This window comes from Lactuca virosa, chromosome 7, assembly GCF_052849685.1.
Source record: "Lactuca virosa cultivar CGN04683 chromosome 7, Lactuca_virosa_CGN04683_v6, whole genome shotgun sequence".
NCBI lineage: Eukaryota > Viridiplantae > Streptophyta > Magnoliopsida > Asterales > Asteraceae > Lactuca > Lactuca virosa.
Genome location: NC_136432.1, coordinates 9191238 through 9210212, shown reverse-complemented (window position 1 = coordinate 9210212; position 18975 = coordinate 9191238). Strand labels below are relative to the sequence as shown.

The window sequence follows — 18975 nt, the reverse complement described above, 5'->3', positions numbered from 1 at the left end:
CATGTTGTTCTAACATATCACATAATCAAATAATCCGTAAGGTATTTTGGGGTCTATCCGCGAGCTTCGGCTGATCGTACACTTGCATCCTCCTTTATTATTTTGAAGACATTTTAAGAAAATCGTTTTAAAATATTATCCTCAGTTTGAGACTGGAGACACGCGAGTGTTTCATCCAATTCACTCAAACCAAGGCTCTAATACCAACTTGTAACATCCATAAAAATCATGCCAAATTTAAACTTTTTAAAACATTTCAAAACCCATGATTATTACAAAACTTGTTTTCAAAATAGTATATTGTTAGAGTATCCCAGAATCAAAACATAGAATCATAAAGTGTGAGGAGCGGTACGATTACGCCTTCGCCTTCCCGCGATCATCAGAAGTACCTGAAACAATAATCAATAAATGTAAGCTCGAAGGCTTAGTGAATTACCCCCAAAATACCAACGCCATATAAACATATAAGCAAACAACATGAATAATGAGCCATCAGCCTGACTGGACCGCCTCGCATGCCTTCAGCCTATTTGGACTGCTCTCCGAGCCTTCGACACGTCTGGACCGCCTCGCAGGGCCTACAGCCTATCCGGACCGCTCGCCGGGCCTTCGGCCTGACTGACATACCCTTCTGGGTATGTAGTCTATCCGGACCGCCCTAGGTATCTTGTCTTACAGCACGAAGCAGGACCTTCCTCAACCCATTCCCCATTCAAACAAACATGTGCATATAATATCATACGCTAGCATATATAGCAGTCAAACCGATCTAACAGATCATCAATCATAGCAACATCCTATAACCAGGATACAGACCTAACCGGTCACTAACATAGCATCATCCTATATACCAGGATACCGACCTAACCAGGTCACTAAGCATATCACCATCCTAACTACCAGGATGTAAATCAATAAGCATATCATGCAATAACCCGGATACAAATCCGATAAGGGCCGACATTGGTGCCTTAGACCATGTTGATATAGTGAGGATAACTTACCTCTCAACTGACGGATCGAAGTGATAAACTCAAACTCTCGAACCACGGCCACAAACTCCACCACCTATATTTACCATAAAATCATTTCCATAAATTTCCAATTTACCAAAATACCCCAGAAGTCAACTAGTCAATCCTTGGTCAAAGTCAAGGTCAACAGTCCATGTTGACCCCGACTCGTCGAGTGCAGTTCACCGACTCGTCGAGTCCTTTCTGAACTCGAGAAGTCGTGAAATCCCCAGTTGACTCGTCGAGTTACCTTGTAACTCGCCGAGTTCATGCATGTCCAAATGTCGGGAAAACCCTAGCTGACTCGACGAGTCACCCTACTGACTCGCCGAGTCCATGCAGAACTCCTATCATGACAATCTTCATCGGACTCGCCGAGTTGGCCATGCAACTCGTCGAGTCCCTTCAGTCATTTCTTCATTTAGATGCTTTTAAGCCACCCCAAAGCTCCATATTGCAGATCAAGCTCCCCAAGGCATGTTTATCACGTAAAGTTGCGAACTTTACATGCATGCAAAGCTATAAAGGCTTAGAATATCAAATCTAAGCTTATAATGGGGTTTAACTCAAAAGGGGAGGTTCATACTTGCCAAAGATGGAGACTTTATAGCTATAGAGACCAAGATAAACTCAGATCTGAAGTTGCAACTTCAGATCCTAACCCATACTCAAAAATTGCTAATATACATGCTAGGAAAGCCCTAATCTCAAACATGCATAGATCTAGATAGGAGAAGGTTAAGGTAACAACTTGTTACCTTCAAACTGATTCCAATAGGGTCAGATCCACTAGCTCCTCTTGCACCACTCCTCTTATATTTCAGGTGGTCTTCTTGCAAATCACCTTCCAAGCTTGAAAATCACACAAGAATGGAGTACACACACAAATTAAGGTTTCTGGACTCACAACAGCTGCAAGGGGCGGCTAAGGGGCAAAGGATCCTTTAAATAGGGTGCAAAACCCCTGGGATTAGGGTTTCTCATTCCAGCTCCAATTTGCCGAGTCGGGTTCACCGACTCGTCGAGGTGGTCACTTAAACCACGTGGCCATCGCGTCCCTACTCGATGAGTATAGGCACCAACTCGTCGAGTAGATATTATGATATAGACATAAAGCTGTAAAGATATATACCTGGGAGTCAGGGTGTTACAAGATGTTTATAAAGGCAACTTTTTGTAAACAACCTTAATTTTGTCTGTATACATTGTAATCCACTGTAGAATCATAATTATTTTTGTGCAATCTTCTTCCCTGTCTTACAGCTCAAATCCCCTTTTTTCATAAACCAATTCCTACGGAGTCATAAATAATAAATAAATAATCATAATCATGGCAATCTCAGTTAACGGAGAGCAATCCATATTGTCTATCTTGCTCATTTTTAAGAAAATGGGATTTGGCGGGAAATTGCGGGGTTTAGTTAAACCCTCCCGGCAAATCAGAAGGTTTCCATTTGCTAAGAAACCAAAAGGTTGCAATTGATCAAATGTGCTGGATCGTTCAGCAGGAAACGCAGTTAAAATTCACAATAGGAACCCTGATGTTGGACGTATCGTCGTCTTCACCATCAACTGCTTTTCAAAGGTAATGCAGTACTCCTTTTGGGTTATTCATGAATGTAACAATTCATTTAGGATGGGTTTGCGTTAAGGGTTTGTGTATCTATGTTTTTATTATTATCATTTTTTTTGTGTGTGAAATGGTTGTTCAATTTTGCATGTTTAACTAAATTTGATCTGTATTGTGATTGTAAATGTTGGTATGTTCAGTGTTTTTGGGTATAACTTAGTTTGAATCACTGAAGTTTGTATGATTTAGGTTTGTTTTTGAGGCACAAATATTTCTCTAACACGACATAAGTTACACGAGTTAGTAAAAGCACAGCCAACTGAATGTGTGTATTGGTTTATATTGAATGTTAAATTTTTGATCCATTTGCCTAAAAGTGGCTTAATTTAGGTTATATATTATCTCCAACTGATCCAATATTTAAAACTTAGAAACTTGGTCAAGGGTCAATACTTTATCCAAAGCGTATTCACTTGCTTACGACCTCATGAATGTTTTATTAAAAATATTTCAACAGTATAGCTTTTGTAATCATATCAATTACTTTGTTATTTTCTAGAAGTCCATTAGATTCCAAGTGTCATTAGTATCTAAGGCATTCATTTCTTCTATACCATAGTATGCATAAGCAACTGATGATGAAATAGGATAAATACATTGTATTTTACCTTCACAAACTACATATAGAAGATCGAGATCACTCTGGTTGTGGGATATGACAGGGATGAAGTAACCCGAGGAGGATATGATGGAAGAGGATCTGATGGTGAACATGAAGAAAGAGGTCTTTCTTGCCTAGCTAGAGTAACTTTCATGTTTTTTATATTTGTTGATGTTTAAGGTGGAGCATAATATATAGAGCAACAAATCATCATTCTCCACTTAATAAGGAGTAGAGGTAGAGATAGATAAAGGAATATGTTCATAGAAAATAACATGAGTTGACACACTCACACAAGGTATTTGCGAAAAGTAGGAGAATAACAACAATAACTTTTTTGTCATCTAGAATATCCTAGGACATTTCAATGGCTTAGGGGTCAAACTTGGTGGATTGAGGTTGAACACAAAATTGTTTTCCTTTCATGTGAAACTGAAGTGCTCTAGGAGTTTTGTATGTCTGATTTTCCTTTCACCTACTCCATTTTGGGGTATCAACACAAAACAATTGATGAAGATACCATTTGAGATCATATTAGTCTGAAAGGATGTTAAGAAAGATTATTTTGCATTATCAATACTCAAAATATTAAATCGAGTCTTTACTCAAAACATGACAACTTGGAATTACTTTTTATTAAGTGAAGATAAAATAGTTCTTAAAAAGTCATCAATAAAAGTTACAAATTGTTTTATTCAGGTTGGGGATATCAATGGATAAACACACAAATATTGGAATGAACTACCTCAAATGGAGAATTATCTCATCTATTAACTCTAAGAAAAGAACTCAAACGAAGATGCTTAGCAAAAAGACATACTTACAAACTATAAAAGATATAATTTTTTCAATAGACGTGAAGAGGGATGACTTTATTGACAATGAGCTTCAAAGGGAGTAAGAATTCTTGAACAATCAATAGGCCTCATCAATATGGCATCTTGTTGTTCACTTTGATAAAACCGTTTGCAACATGAACATCCTCATGTTGGAGATCTTGAGGAACAGAGCAATCAACTATTTTTCTTATCTAGTGTTATGTGTATGTGTATAGTGTATTTGTATCTATATATGCATGTGTGTATGATGATATATATTTTGTATATGCTTTGTGTATGTGCATATATGTATATAATTTATGTATTTATATGGGCATGTGATTATGTATGTATATGGTTTAAGTTCTTGGCTGTAATGAACACCATAAAATATAATGACAAGCGTGGAATGTTATATCTTTGCTGCTTTTGTATACCAAATACATAAATATATTAACCTTGGTTTTTCAATTCAAGTTTTTTTTTTATATACTTATTATTTTTTGTTACAAACAAGCTATATAAATGAAAATTATTGTTTGAGCTTCAAACTGATTGAAAGTTATTGTCTAAACAGGAATCACTATAAATTTGATTGGAAGTTTGTAACTTTATATCCTTGGTCTTTCTCTCCTAAGGTTGGTATGGAATTTTGCAGCTTTATTTTCTTTATTTCAAAAAGTGTATAGTTTAGGTCGTTTAATTAAAAGCAGCTTGACTTTCTTGAGTCATCTCAATAGTATATTAGCTTAAAATCAAAAAAATTCAACATTTGTCCCTACACATTTGATACATAATATACTTTGCAAATGGTTTTGGTATTGATGTATCTGTTGATTTTTAGCTAATATACTTTGCAATGACGTGGTGTTGTTGTATTAAACCAAAATGTTGATGAGATGACTCAAAAAAATAAATTGAGCTCAATTAAAAGGCCAAGTGTTTATGGAAAAAAATATATAATTTTAAAAGTACATTGCTATTTTATGACATTATCACTAAGGAAAAATATTCTTCTTAAAAATATTTAGGACCGGTAGCTCATATTTTTTTTAAAACATTTTCAAGTGAAGGAACAAAAAAGGGATGTAATGATTAATTAAAAAAGATGAAAACATGATAAAGTTTATTTATTTTAGGCAAAAGAAAAAGCCAAAAAGGCTTGTTCTTTACAACATAGTTGCATCTTGTAAATATCATCTCTTTGGAATGATACCAGTGAGAAAATAAGTTAACTTTTGCTTAAAACTTGATAAAAATGTTTGGGATGTCTTATAATGGAAACTCTATGCATTTTCATGGGAGAGATGAGATTGTGACAATTTGTTTATAAAAGTATTTCTTCAATCAAGCATTGCATTCTTTATGGGACACACATACCTAATGTATTAATCCTCCTAGATACACACTCATGTGCTTAATTGTTACTATTTATTTTTTTCTCTGTTATCGCTTCTTCTCTATCTTAATTACCCATTTCCCTTGATATTAATGTTGGACCCACCTCTAATGCATAAAAAACCATCATATTTCCTAATAGCATGCATATATATATATATATATATATATATATATATATATATATATATATATATATATATATATATAAGAACTCAATCCTCTTTGATCTTTCACAAAACATTCCCTCAATGATCTTACCTTCATATTAAGACAATTCTTGTTTTACATTCTCCTTACTCTCTTTCATCAAAAAAAATGAGCACAACTAATTCATTTGGAAGATCCACACAATCTATTAGAGCGAAAGATATATGCATATTGCTCGTGAATGATGATCATGTTTGTTGTAATATTGTATCCAATATGCTTGATCACTGTCGTTATGAAGGTACCAAAAAGAATTTTTTGTGATTTTCTCTTTATAGAATCTTATATGATTTCATGCTAAATGTAATTGTATGTTCTTTATTCATAATTTATCTTGATATTCCTTTAGGATATGCAAATTATGAACTTTATGAGTAAAACCTTAATAAAAGTATTAATCTCTTAAACTTTTTTTCTTATAGTTTTTAGCTACGAAAAAGAAATGGATGCACTAAGTATAATCCGGGAGAAGAAAGACACACTGGAAATAATCTTGACAAATGTTCATCGAACATATGCAAAGAAGTATGGGATCATTGATCATATAGAAAAGGAATTTAAACTCCAAATCATTTGTAAGTTTACCTTCCTTTTTTTATTTTTGCTTCTGTGTTCATACACCAAATTCTTACTAACTTTTCAGATTTCTTGTTTAGTTTAAGATAAAAGTTATTGAATTTTTGAGCCATCAATGCCAAGAAAACAGATTTTGCCAAATAGGTCACATATTTTGTATAAAGAATAACCTGGTTTTATAAAAATGATGTAGTGATGTCACCGGATGTTGATGATATAAAGAAGGTTTCAGAGGGTGGTGGAAATGGTGTAACTGTGTATATATTGAAATCTTTAAGTGTGAAAGAAGTTAATAATCTTTGGGCAAATGCAATGGCACAAGAAAAAAGTAAAAGGGAAATATCATCGTCATCGGGGAAATCAGGAGATAAAAGAAAGATAGAAACTGATGAGGAAAATGGAAATGTAGAAAAGAAAACGAGGATTGTTTGGACAAAGGAGATGCATCAAAAGTTCTTGGACGCCATTGATCAATTAGGGAATGATAGTAAGATAATTCTTCTTGATTTTGATGCTTTTTCTTGACAAAATTCTATTTTTCTTATTGAGCTTTATGTTCTTCCAACAGCTATTTTTTTACGGGTTGTAATGAGTTTGCCCTTTGTGAAATGATTTTGTTTTAATGATTACTAAGGGCAAATCCGTCATAAAATGTTGTGCTTTAATTATATTTATTTCTTTGTTTTGGGATTCAGAAGTTGTTCCAAAGAAGATAGCTGAACTTATGAATGTTCCAGGATTGACAAGAGAAAATGTGGCTAGTCATTTGCAGGTTTGTTGTTCTTCAACTTTCAAAAACTCATTCTCGAGTTTTTTTTTTATCTATACTTTATAATTTTTATAGTTTGAGATTTTATTTGGACAGATAATAAGAAGAAAAATGGAATTTAATTACGCATGCTTCGTTGTGATTACCTGTGAGCATTTAAAACTAGAATATCTTTTGATTAATTACAAGGATTGCGTTTACCACTTATAGAATCTGGAAATATACACAATTAATAGTCATTAAAAATTGAGATTTGTCGTAAATGATAAGAGTGATTAGCAACATACTTTCATTTATATATGTATAATAGCATCCTACTTGTATCAATTTTTATTACAACGTTGTTCTTCCAATTTCTTTTCTGATTAAGGCATTGAAGTTTGAAAAATCTGCCCACTTATGGCATTGTACTTCTAGTTTTTTTTTTTTTTTGTATGTGTGTTAATATGGCATTATACTTTTAAAAATTGGTTTGTATTTGGACCATATTGCAATAATTTGGTAGATCTTTCAAAGTAGAATGTTGTAATAGGAAGTAATGAAGTAAGATGCTATAATTAATAAACAAATCAATGAAAGTACATTGCTATTTCTTGCATTCAACCCTATTTCAAATTCATTTGCAGAAGTATCGGATATGCATGAAACGAGCTCAAGGAGTGTTTACAAGTTCTTCATATGATTTCACTGACCCTTTCAATTTCAACCCTTCACAAGCAAATTCTCAAGAATCCCATTGGAATCCTTTTCCAATAAGATCAAGAAACACTACTCCAAGCCTATTCAGTTTGAACTGTTATGAATCAAGATTAAGGACATTTCCAAATATGCCCCTACTAAGCAAAATCCAGTTGAAACCCGACCGTAGTTTTAGGGTTTGTGGCAATGAAAAGAAAAACATCCTTTTAAGCATTGAAGACAATAATAGGATATGCTCGGATTCAAGTTTTGCTGGTTTTAGATTAGCTAATGATGGAAAGTCTATTCAGTTTGGGCAAAATGGTCATTTTGATGATGGTGGTGTGAATAAGAGTTACATTCAGCAGCATGATTTTTGTCCAGAAATGGGAAATGACGATTCCACCCTTGGGCCAGAAAGAGACGACTGGATGTCTTCCGTGGCCAGTCTTCTAGGTGTTGATGACAACTTGCCATCCATTTTGACTCAGCAGCAACCACCTACACTGTCTCACCAGAACAAGGTGGCTGCAACCACCATGACTCAGCCACCACCATCTGTTGGGCTGCAGTGGAGTGACTGGGCGGAGCCGCCCGGTTTTTCTCCTCAGCAGCCACCACCACCACCAGGAAACGAGGTCAATGACAACTTTGAGATTTTTAGTGATTTCATCTCACCGGGTCTTTGTGAATTGGGGAAGGGAATTGATGAGAATGGTGTTGATGCAACTGGGATATGCGGTTTTGATGACTTGCTGTTTAATAATCAGGATTTGACTTGATTCAATAGATATGTAGTTTGTTTTGACTTTTTTGGAGACAAATATGTAAATACTAACTTTATATATTATATTGGTGATTTATGTACACGTGGTGTATTTCCCCAGAGTTTTGTTATCATTAAGCAACTTGTGTGCATGTAATGTTCTTATATAATACTCCACCAAAGAAGTTAAACATTACTCATCAGATTAATAACGAAATGATTTGCTTATCAATTTATTTTTGGCTATGTTCCAATTTCTGTAGGGAAATTAAACTATGGTGCACTCACACTTCTTCACTTGTTTATGGCCTTAAATCCTTTTTTGGTACCCGTATGAAACTCAATTACCTAAAATGTTCCATGACATTAAAATCATTAATAGTTTTATAGGTGACAATTCTCGATACGAAAACACAAGAAAAAAAAAACTGGGTTTGAGTTGAGTTTTTCTAATCCTCCGACCCGTTTATTATACGGGTTGTGTTCGGGTTTGCAAATAATTTTGCAGGTTACCCATTTAATTTATTAGAATGAAAGAAATAAAAAATATTCTTATTAAATAAAGGAGAGAGAATAAAGTTTAATAAGTAAATATGTCATATTTAGACTTCTTTTCCCTTGGCCGATTTTGCCCTAGGTCTAAATCACATATTCAATATTCACATTCTCGCAACCATTAGTTCTCAATCTTTTACAACGATTCAAACTTCAGTTCAAAATTTACGCATCAAGCATTCAAGAATCAAGCAATCAAACAATTCAAGATTTACGCATCAAGTCTTGAGTCTCAAGACTCACACATCAAGCACTAAAGCTCAACCCATCCATCGAACATTGGGCCCACAAATCCAAATCTGACTCACAAACAATTGTGACCCACGAACCCGTATAATTAAACGGGTTACATGGTTCGTGTCTGGGTTGAGCTTTCTGACCTGTCAATCCGAACATAAAACGATTGCCACCCATAAATAGTTTATTACATAAACTAATCAACCAAATAAGTAAAGAACTAAATGTTAGATAAACCAATGAAAATGATAACAAATAGATCATCAATAGGGATCAAACGAGGCCGAGGGGTACTTGAAGGCATCCCATGAAATGGTGATTTGGCTACTGATTCGATATAAAGTTTAATTCTTATAAAAAAAAAAGGTTCAAATGGATTTTTGATGGGCTATGGGTTTTATAGAATCTCTAATAAAAGCTTAATTTAATTAAAAATTATGGAATACTCAACATGCGTTTGTAATGATATTGCTTTTTTAATACGTAATAGTATCAAATACTCGACGTCGTTTTGTTTACTAGACTTTTTATATTGCCAAATTATTTTTGATTTTTTTAATGGAGCATATTATAAAAGATTTCTAAATTTTGATAATTGTAATTTAGAAAATAAATGTTTTGTCATTGTGTTTCGATTTTAGCTTCTAAACAAATATTATTTTATATAATTTTATTTATTTCAAAAGCTTCATGTTGTTATTTGTTCTAAACTTAAACTTATAATTTTCAGCAATCAACTAAAATTTTCTGAATAGCCTCCTGGATGATAGATCTGTCCCTAAAGTCGAAATAGTACTTTTTCTCATTTGGGTAACGGTGGATCATTTAAATAAATGATCTGAATATGGAAATATATCTCATTTTAATAGACTGAATAGTATATTTTAAAAGATGAGGGGGGTAAAGCAAAACTTCATAGACATCGTATACAACTATACATATACGCCAATTGAGTGTAACTTTTCATGGGGAAATCAGCGAGGCTACGTTGAAGATATTGGAAGAAGGACAATATCAACGTAAGATTGCCCAGAAACGGATTAAATTTGAAGAAACCATGGAGAAGGGGAAGAGGATGGAATCAGTGCACTGCCGGATTGCTTGCTTCTTGAAATCCTCTCTCGTTTACCCTCCACACAAGACGCCATTAGAACAGGTGTCCTCTCCAAGCGATGGGAACATCTTTGGGCTTCCGTACATACTCTGATTTTTACAACCCCAGATCAATGTTTCAAAAACCCTAACTTAAAGTCCGATTTTGCATTATTGGTCGACAAAACCCTAACTCAATGTCGCCAACTGAAGCTCAAGAAATTCGAAGTGCATACCTTTTATGACATCCGATTTGAATCACTTGTCAACAATTGGATTCGTTATGCTATAAGCTGTAACGTTGAAGAGCTTAACTTATACATTTGGGAGGGGGAAGCTGAGTTTCTGTTGAATGAATTTATATTCATCAATTCATGTTTTACTGATCTGAGACTATCAGGATGCAAATTGAATCCAAGTGGGGCAATTAGTTGGGAAAATCTTAGGAGTTTGTGTATTTCTATGGTGTATTTAGATGAAGACTTGATTGCAAATATAGTATCTGGGAGTCCTCTTTTGGAAACTTTGGTGTTTCAGGATTGCAGGTGGCCCAATATTACTTCAGATGATGAATTTGAATTTGAATTTGAATCTGAATTTGAATCTGAATCCGAATCCAATGATATCATGGAAATCTGTGCTCCTACTAGTTCATCACTAACTCAATGTCGCCAATTGAAGCAGCTCAAGTCATTCAAAGTGTATACCGGTTATAAAAATAAATTTCAATCGCAACTCAACAATTGGATTCGTTATGCTATAAGATGTAACATTAAAGAGCTTGACTTGTTGTTTACGAATAACGAATATGAAGATGAGTTTGTGTTGGATCAAATTGTTTTCACCAGTTCATATTTGACTGAGGTTGGATTATATGGGTGCATGGTTAATCCAATTGGGGCGATTAGTTGGAAAAGTCTTAGGAGTTTGTGTCTATATTGGTGTCAGAGTTTAGATGAAGATTTGATTGAAAACATATTATCTGGGAGTCCTGTATTGGAAACTTTGCTGTTGAGTCATTGCTATGGTTATAGGCGGCTCGATATTACTTCAAAGAGTCTTAAAAATTTGGTGTTATCTGGATACATGGCTCCTCATGCTGAATCGGAAGTCGATATCATGGAAATCAATGCTCCTAATATTTTATCACTAACAATCCGAGGTGGAACTTTTTTGTGTAAGCTTTTGTTGCTAGATGTGTCTTCTTTAGTCAAAGCTCATTTAAATTATTCTTGTACAAAGCTCGAGCATCATGAGGCAACGCCTAATGATGCGGAACAACAGATGCTTGAAGGATATATAATGAATCTTCGCCATGTCAAGGAGCTTCAACTTGGGTATTTATGTTCTAAGGTAAAATTTCTTTTGCTTTTCCATTTCGGATACACTTGTTTCAATCAATGCTCATAATATTTTTTTATCACTTTTGTTGTCTTTTTCTTCTTTGGTTTGTAGGTTCTTTCCTGTTTGCAAGCTAAAGGTTTTGTTTCTCCATCAAATGTGAAAGCTTAGCGGATGGAGTAATTAAGATGATATAGGGAGCTGCTCTTGCATGATCATGTGATCCAGGAGGTTAATTTATTGGTGATGCTTTGAATTCATTTAAGTTATTTTCATTTTTTTTTTCGGATACGTTTTTTAAAGTACACTTGGTTACATTATTAGGCTGTGGATAATTTCTTATGTCAAAATATTTATCCATTTACCATTTCATGTTATGGTGAATTATTATCAGTTGCTACGCCAAAGCATCTATTGTAGTTTTGAGGCTTCATATTTGATGCTAATATCTCTTTCTCTATGAGTTATGGCATTTTCTTTAGTAAACTGGATAAATGTTTCGACCAAAAATCCTAAATGTGTGAAAATTTCAGTTTTTTTTGTCATTATCTGTAAACAATTCCTAGTATGTTGTCATTTTCTGTTCATAAAAATAAAGTTTAATGAGCCCTGAATATTGGTACTTTTTCTGAAAGTTTTCCTTTTTTATTAATCCTAAATAACCTTTTTTAACCACCTGTCATTATTTATTAATGCAGTCAAGACGAGAAAAACTCACACGTTATAATATAATTATAGATACCCTTTGAGCATATATTGGAAAACTGTACTTAGAGAGTATTCTCATCTGTGAACAATACTATGTTAGAAATGGTATTGTAATAAGAAAGTGTGGTAACTATCAATGCATTGTTTGTTTGATACTCGATATAATGAACAATGTCTCACCAGCCATTTATCATTGCAAGGTAGGTGAAACATGTGATGACATTGTGGAAAACACCTAAAGGTTTCTCCATGTTGAACGTACTAATTTAAAAAAAAGTCAAAATGAAGTTCATAAATCTTGACCATTAGATTTCTGCCAAATAGAAAATTGATGCCACCTATCAGCTAGAATCATGGAAATGGTTGATTTTAGAACAATAGCTTGGATGGAAATGTATAAATTTCTATTTACAGATTGGCATGCTTGACTGATAAATGTCAACAAGCATTCAACTTGCCATTGATTCGAGTGTTTATTTTTCGAATGGTAGGATAAAAGATGAAAGCTAAAATAGAGAAGCTTTCATCTTGTCCGAGAGGCGGAGCCAATTTTTTAATAAGGGGTTGTACAGTTATTAAAGTACTAGGTATGCGACCCGTGTATTACACGGGGTTATTTTTTTCTAAAAAAATTAATATATTTTCTTAAGCATTACATGTTTAATAATTTACAAAACTGAATTTGGAAAGAATATTAATATTAGCTGTGAATGAGCCAATTTTTGCAAGGTTTTTGCAAATTATCGTGAATTCAAAAGGGATTGGCTGAAAACTATGTTTTCAATTAGGAAAGTTTATTTGAATTTAAATTGAATTTAATACGTTAATTGACAAATTATCAGAGAAATTATAGAGACGTTTAAGTTTCCTTATTTTCTTTATTATATTTTTAGATTAGATTTTTTTTATTATATAATAAAAAAACCAAAAACACCACAATTTGCCAAGTGTATTTAAATGAAATTGAAAAAATTAGAAAAATAACATGTGTCGTATTGAATTAGATGATGACATGTGACAAAAAAATCTTCATTTATTAGGTAGGATATTTTATCATCGAATAATGTAATAAATTATTCAAATATGAAAAAGAATTTGACAGAGAAAATTAAAACGATTTTGTTTCGGATTTTGCCTATAATCATATATTCTTGAAATAAAAAGTGAATCTAAATTTTTTTAATATAGATATACTTATCCAATTATATTTGTAATATTTTTATGATGAAAAAAATAAAAGATAGAAAAATATATAATAATAATATATATGTGCATTATCAATTATGTATTTATATTATTGCAATGGAATTGTATCTACTACCACCGCCACCACCGACGCCGCTACCAGCTGCCGCCACCGCCACCGCCGCCACCACCACCACCACTATTAAAGTTATCCTAATATAATAATATTTTCCTTATTAACTAACTGATTAATCCAACAATCACCTCATTAATCGGTTTAGTCATACCATTCGTTCAAAACTGTGCTGGTTCCTCTTCGATTAGACCGGCCTCTTCTTTTTCCCATTTAGGACACTTGTTGTTATAGTGACCAAGCTCACCACATTTGTAACATTTAACGTGACTTTTATCCCATACACGTTTATTGCCATCTCGACTTCTCTCGGACCCCCGACCTCTTCCCCGGCCACGTCCAAAGTTATCCCGATTTGAACGTCCATTGCCACAATGTTTACAGACATGTGATTTTTCCTCACTAGCCAACAACAACCCACCTTGAGTGTCCTCCACTTTTTCGGTTTCTCTTATACGTTCCTTGTATGTCTTCAATCTACCAACCGCCTCATCGAATAACATCGAATCCAACTCGAACATTATTCTATTGAAGCCACGATTTGAAGAAACGACTTAGGCATCGAATCAAGTAACCTTTTCACCAAATCAACTTCTTCAAGCTCGTAACCAAGACTCCTTGCTTTTGAAGCTAAACCGGATAACTTCGTCACAAAATCATCGATCGTTTCACCCTCCTTCATGCGCAAACTTTCAAGCTCTCTCTTTAACATTGCAAGTCGAGCCGTTCTCACCCGATCCACACCCAAATATCGTGTTTTCAGCCCATCCCATACTTGTTTTGGGTCGATGTAACTTGCCATTTGCAACACCATGTCTTCGGGTATCGCTTGAAACAAAAAGGCAAGAGCTTGCTTTGACTTCTTTTGATCTGATGCTTCACCTAACGCCTTCGGTTCGACCGTCTCCCATATGTTGTGTGCATCCATAATCGACTTAACTTTGACTGCCCACACCGGATAATTCGTTGGAGTCAAAACCGGAACTTGATACGTTATCGCACCTCCTTCAACCAACGCCATCATTTTCTCTCCTTTGACAACCCCAACCTCTTCCACCGGACAATAAGACAAGGTCACCACCACCTTTACCGTCTTTTGTCACTCGTAAAACGAACCGATTCAAAGCCACCCGCTTTGACGTCTTCCCGTCTGTTTATTACGCGCCTCCGGTTAGTCTCTCACAAGTCTGATTAAGAGAAATCGGGGTTGCTTGTAATCAACCTCGAATCACACCCCCTTCAACGTAACCGCTCTGATACCAAATGTAAATATAATAAAAACAGTAAAGCAATTTGATGTTGCAAACTTGAACTCCAAACAGTGACAGCGACAGGAAAAGAAAAAGAACTTGGAATGCAAAAGAGTATCTAAAAACGAGACTTATTAACTTGATTGACAAATAACCTACAAAAACCCTCTACTTATACTAATAAAATAGAATCCTCATCTAATACTAAAACTAGAAAAAACAATTATTTAATCAAAGTTATCCTAATATAATAATACTTTCTTTATTAACTAACCGATTAATCCAACATAATAAGTTACAACTAGTCCATTACAAAGTACGAACATAAAGAATCTATCCATTAAAAAAGACAAAAAATAATCTATTTTAATGGAAAAGATTAAGTTACCAATAATTACAAAAATTGGAAAACTAATGTATATTGTTGTTTCTTATTTAGTTACTTATTTATATACCAAAATTCAAACTAAAGTACATTGTTGTTTATCGAGCCATTCTATTTGCATTTAAAAAAGATTGTTGTGAGTTACCTGTTGCCAAAAGTACAAGATGTAGGAACATATTGAACTGGATCTTGAACATGTCCAACCATTTGATGACCAAAATGTTTACAATATAGTCTCCTACTTTAGAGTTTGTCAAAGAGAACGTCGGTGCTCTCTTCGATTACTCTAGCAGTTTGCTTAAAAGTTAAAACGCAAAAGGATGTATGTGTAAAAGAGTAACCTAGGAAAATCTAATCCTCTATCTTAACCCAAAATTTCCTAATGGATCCTTAATTTCTATATGAAACACCAAAAACTGAAAATGTGAACAAATTTAACATTTGATTTTCATTTGTTCATTGTTTCATAAAAAGTAACATTTAATTAATAGTTAATTAAAGAACGGGTTTGTGTATATCATGTGGTTGTAGTTGCTTTAGCCTAAAATTACTAAAATAGATCAACAAAGATAAGCATTGATTGGGAAGCTTCACATAGGGTTGGAGTTCTCCTTTTTTTTAACAAGACCACTCTATTGAGGTGTATAAAGAGCATAAAAATTATGGTTGATTTTGTTGGATTTCAAAAAATCATACAGTTGATGATTATTCATTGGTGATTCTTGAACTTTGTTCCATTATCACATCTGATTCTAGAGCTTATGAGATATGATGGGATAACTAGGTTCCAAAAGATAGTTAAATTCATGATGTTAATGCATCAAGGATAATGGCTAGAGCTTTTGAGATATGATGGGATAAATAGGTTCTTAAAATGTATAAAATGGGTCAAACTTGTAAATTATTTTAAAATATGCCCAAATGACCAAGCTTTTTGAGACCTATACTTTGACAAGTGAGAACATGCTTAAGTATGAGAGTTACATGTTTAAAATGATGTTGACCATCCAAAAATATAAACATAAATATGAAGAATGGAGAGAAAACTGTAAATGCTTATGCTTTTCTGACAATACAATTTTATTGGTAAGTTAACTCAAAAGAAACAACATTTTGTGGGTAACCGATGAAATTATCTCCCAAACAGTTTATGAATTTTGGAAAGGGTTAAAAGTAATAAATAACAATGTCTTCTACTAATTTTTTATTGTAGCATTCTATTTTTTATTTATTTATTTATTATTATTTTTTTGCAACATTGTAGTTTGAAACTCCACCCAATTATAGTAATCTAATTTAAGTTCAAAGAAATTTTCATTGCTATGAAAGTTGCCTCCTTTGAAGGAAGGTCAATACTTAGACCAGTTAAAGCTTTGGTTTTTGGATTCCAACTTTAGTTTTTGGATAGGGATGGGAGAAACATACATGTGTGGATGTGACAGGTGTTTCCCCTCTCGTGGGCTTAGGGATTGAGGTTTTCATTATGGGGTGGATTGATTTAAAAGTGTAACATCCCAAAAATCACAATAAATTTTAAATTTTCAAAAACAACCCAAAACCATAATTGTTTACAAAATCATTGTTTCAAAAGTGTATTTCAGTAATCAGAGTATCGCAAAGTCCAAATAACATAAATCCGAAGGATGTGCACGATCACGCCTTCGCCTTGCTAAGATCATCTTAAGTACCTGAAACTATAATCCAAAGTTTAGTGAGGTCCCCCAAAGTACCACTGCACAAACAATTAATCAACAGATACCGGGTCCATAACCTCCTTGTTGGATTACCCCTGGCCCACAACCTTACGGTTGGAATGCCCCGGCCTACAACCTTATGGTTGGATTGCCCAATACATAACAGGTCCACAATCTCCTAGTTGGATTACCCCCGGTCTACAATCTCCTGGTTAGAATGCCCCGGTCTGTTGACTGACAGCACAAAGCAGTATAGTCTTAATCCCACATACTATGTCGACATATAAATAACAAATAACCAATACTTAGCAATATATAATCATATAACCAATCAACAGAATAGCAAACAGATCTACATATCACTACCGTATAGCACCATCCTATATACCAGGATACATAAACTAATGGTCAGGCAGTGGTGCCTTCTACCCACAAGAACAGTGAGGAAAACTCACCTCATAGTTTGAAAAGATCGCTGAACAGGACACTGTTCCGAATATCAGCTCTACCAGTCACCTATTCATCAAATAGTGACCAATCTTAAATACAACTCAAAATACCCTTAGTTCAAATTTGGTTAAACCCTTATCAAAGTCAAAATCAATCCGCACTCGAAAGTCCTACAATCCGCTAGTCACGTCGTGACCTAATAAGTCATAACAGTCATGGGATACCATCCCCTCGTCGTGACACCCATGTGCTTACGTTGTGAGAACGCTCTGATCATAAGTTCTTAATGAAACTCTTAATATCTTTTTAGCCAAGCAACCAAATCCTCCATAGTGTCTTATTTACTCCAGAATATCATAAAAATCGTGGCTTTTTGGACATGCATGTCCTAAACACTAACTAGGGCACAAAAGGAAAAAATGGCCCCAAATCTCATGCAAGAGTCATAAAACTCAACCATATTCCAGATCTAGCATCTATACTACTCAAGGGACACTGGAGATCCATAAAGTTGGAAACTTTATGGATTCCAATCACTACATCATCTTGCATATGAAGGATTAAGCATAAAAATCTAGATCTAAGCTTATGGACTCAAAAAGCAATGAACTTGATACTCACAAAAGGCCCATAAAGTGTGTAAATGCTTGATGGTGAGACTTGAATGCATAAATAATAGACTATATGCTCTCCCCCTCCTTCTTCTTGGCTAAAATCACCACCAATAAGTTCAAGATCAAATATGGATGTTAGGGTTTCAAAGGGGAGTGCAAGGAGGTGATAGGGGCTGAGGGTGGGCTAACCCTAGCCCTCACTTCTTTCAAATATGGAAATAAAACCCCCAAAATTAGGGTTCCTTACAAGCAGGTCTCACGTCGTGAGCCATATGTGCTCACGTCGTGAGGTCAAAGGTGATGTGTGATTGTACTAATCTCCTCACGACGTGACATAAATATCTCACGTCGTGAGTAGGGAAAAACCCTTTGAATTTTTAAACTTGACAATTGCTCACCTGAACCGAATGTTACAATTCTCCCCAACTTGAACTAGACTTCGTCCTCAAAGTCCGTTGTTGCGAACAAACCTAGGGTAATTCTCCCGCACCTCTGAATCGGGTTCCCACGTCCATTCAGAACCTTTCTAATGTTTCCACTGAACCTTGACTAAATACACCACCTTGTTGCGCAAGGCCTTCGTCTTCCAATCCAAGATCGTCACCGGTCTCCACATAATTCAGGCGATCATCAACCTGAATATCCTCCAAAGGAACAACTGCTGAATCAACATCCACACACTTACGAAGCTGAGAAACATGGAAGGTGTTGTGAATCTGACTCAGCTCTGCAAATCCAGCCTGTAAGCTACCTTGCCAACGCTGGAAATCACCTGAAATGGCCAAATATACCTATGCCCCAACTTTCCCCTCTTCCTAAAGTGTATTACACCCTTCCAGGTGAAGGGTTTTGGTATAATATAACATCAT

The 18975-nt window shown here is 34.6% G+C and overlaps 1 protein-coding gene across 1 annotated transcript; it reads right to left on the bottom strand.

The window, feature by feature from the left end:
* Positions 1–14233: 14233 nt before the first annotated feature.
* LOC145126382 (uncharacterized) lies at positions 14234–14734 on the bottom strand. Its single transcript, XM_079061760.1, has one exon. The coding sequence runs from the start codon at positions 14732–14734 to the stop codon at positions 14234–14236; it is 501 nt and encodes a 166-aa protein (XP_078917886.1).
* Between the last annotated feature and the right edge of the window lie 4241 nt (positions 14735–18975).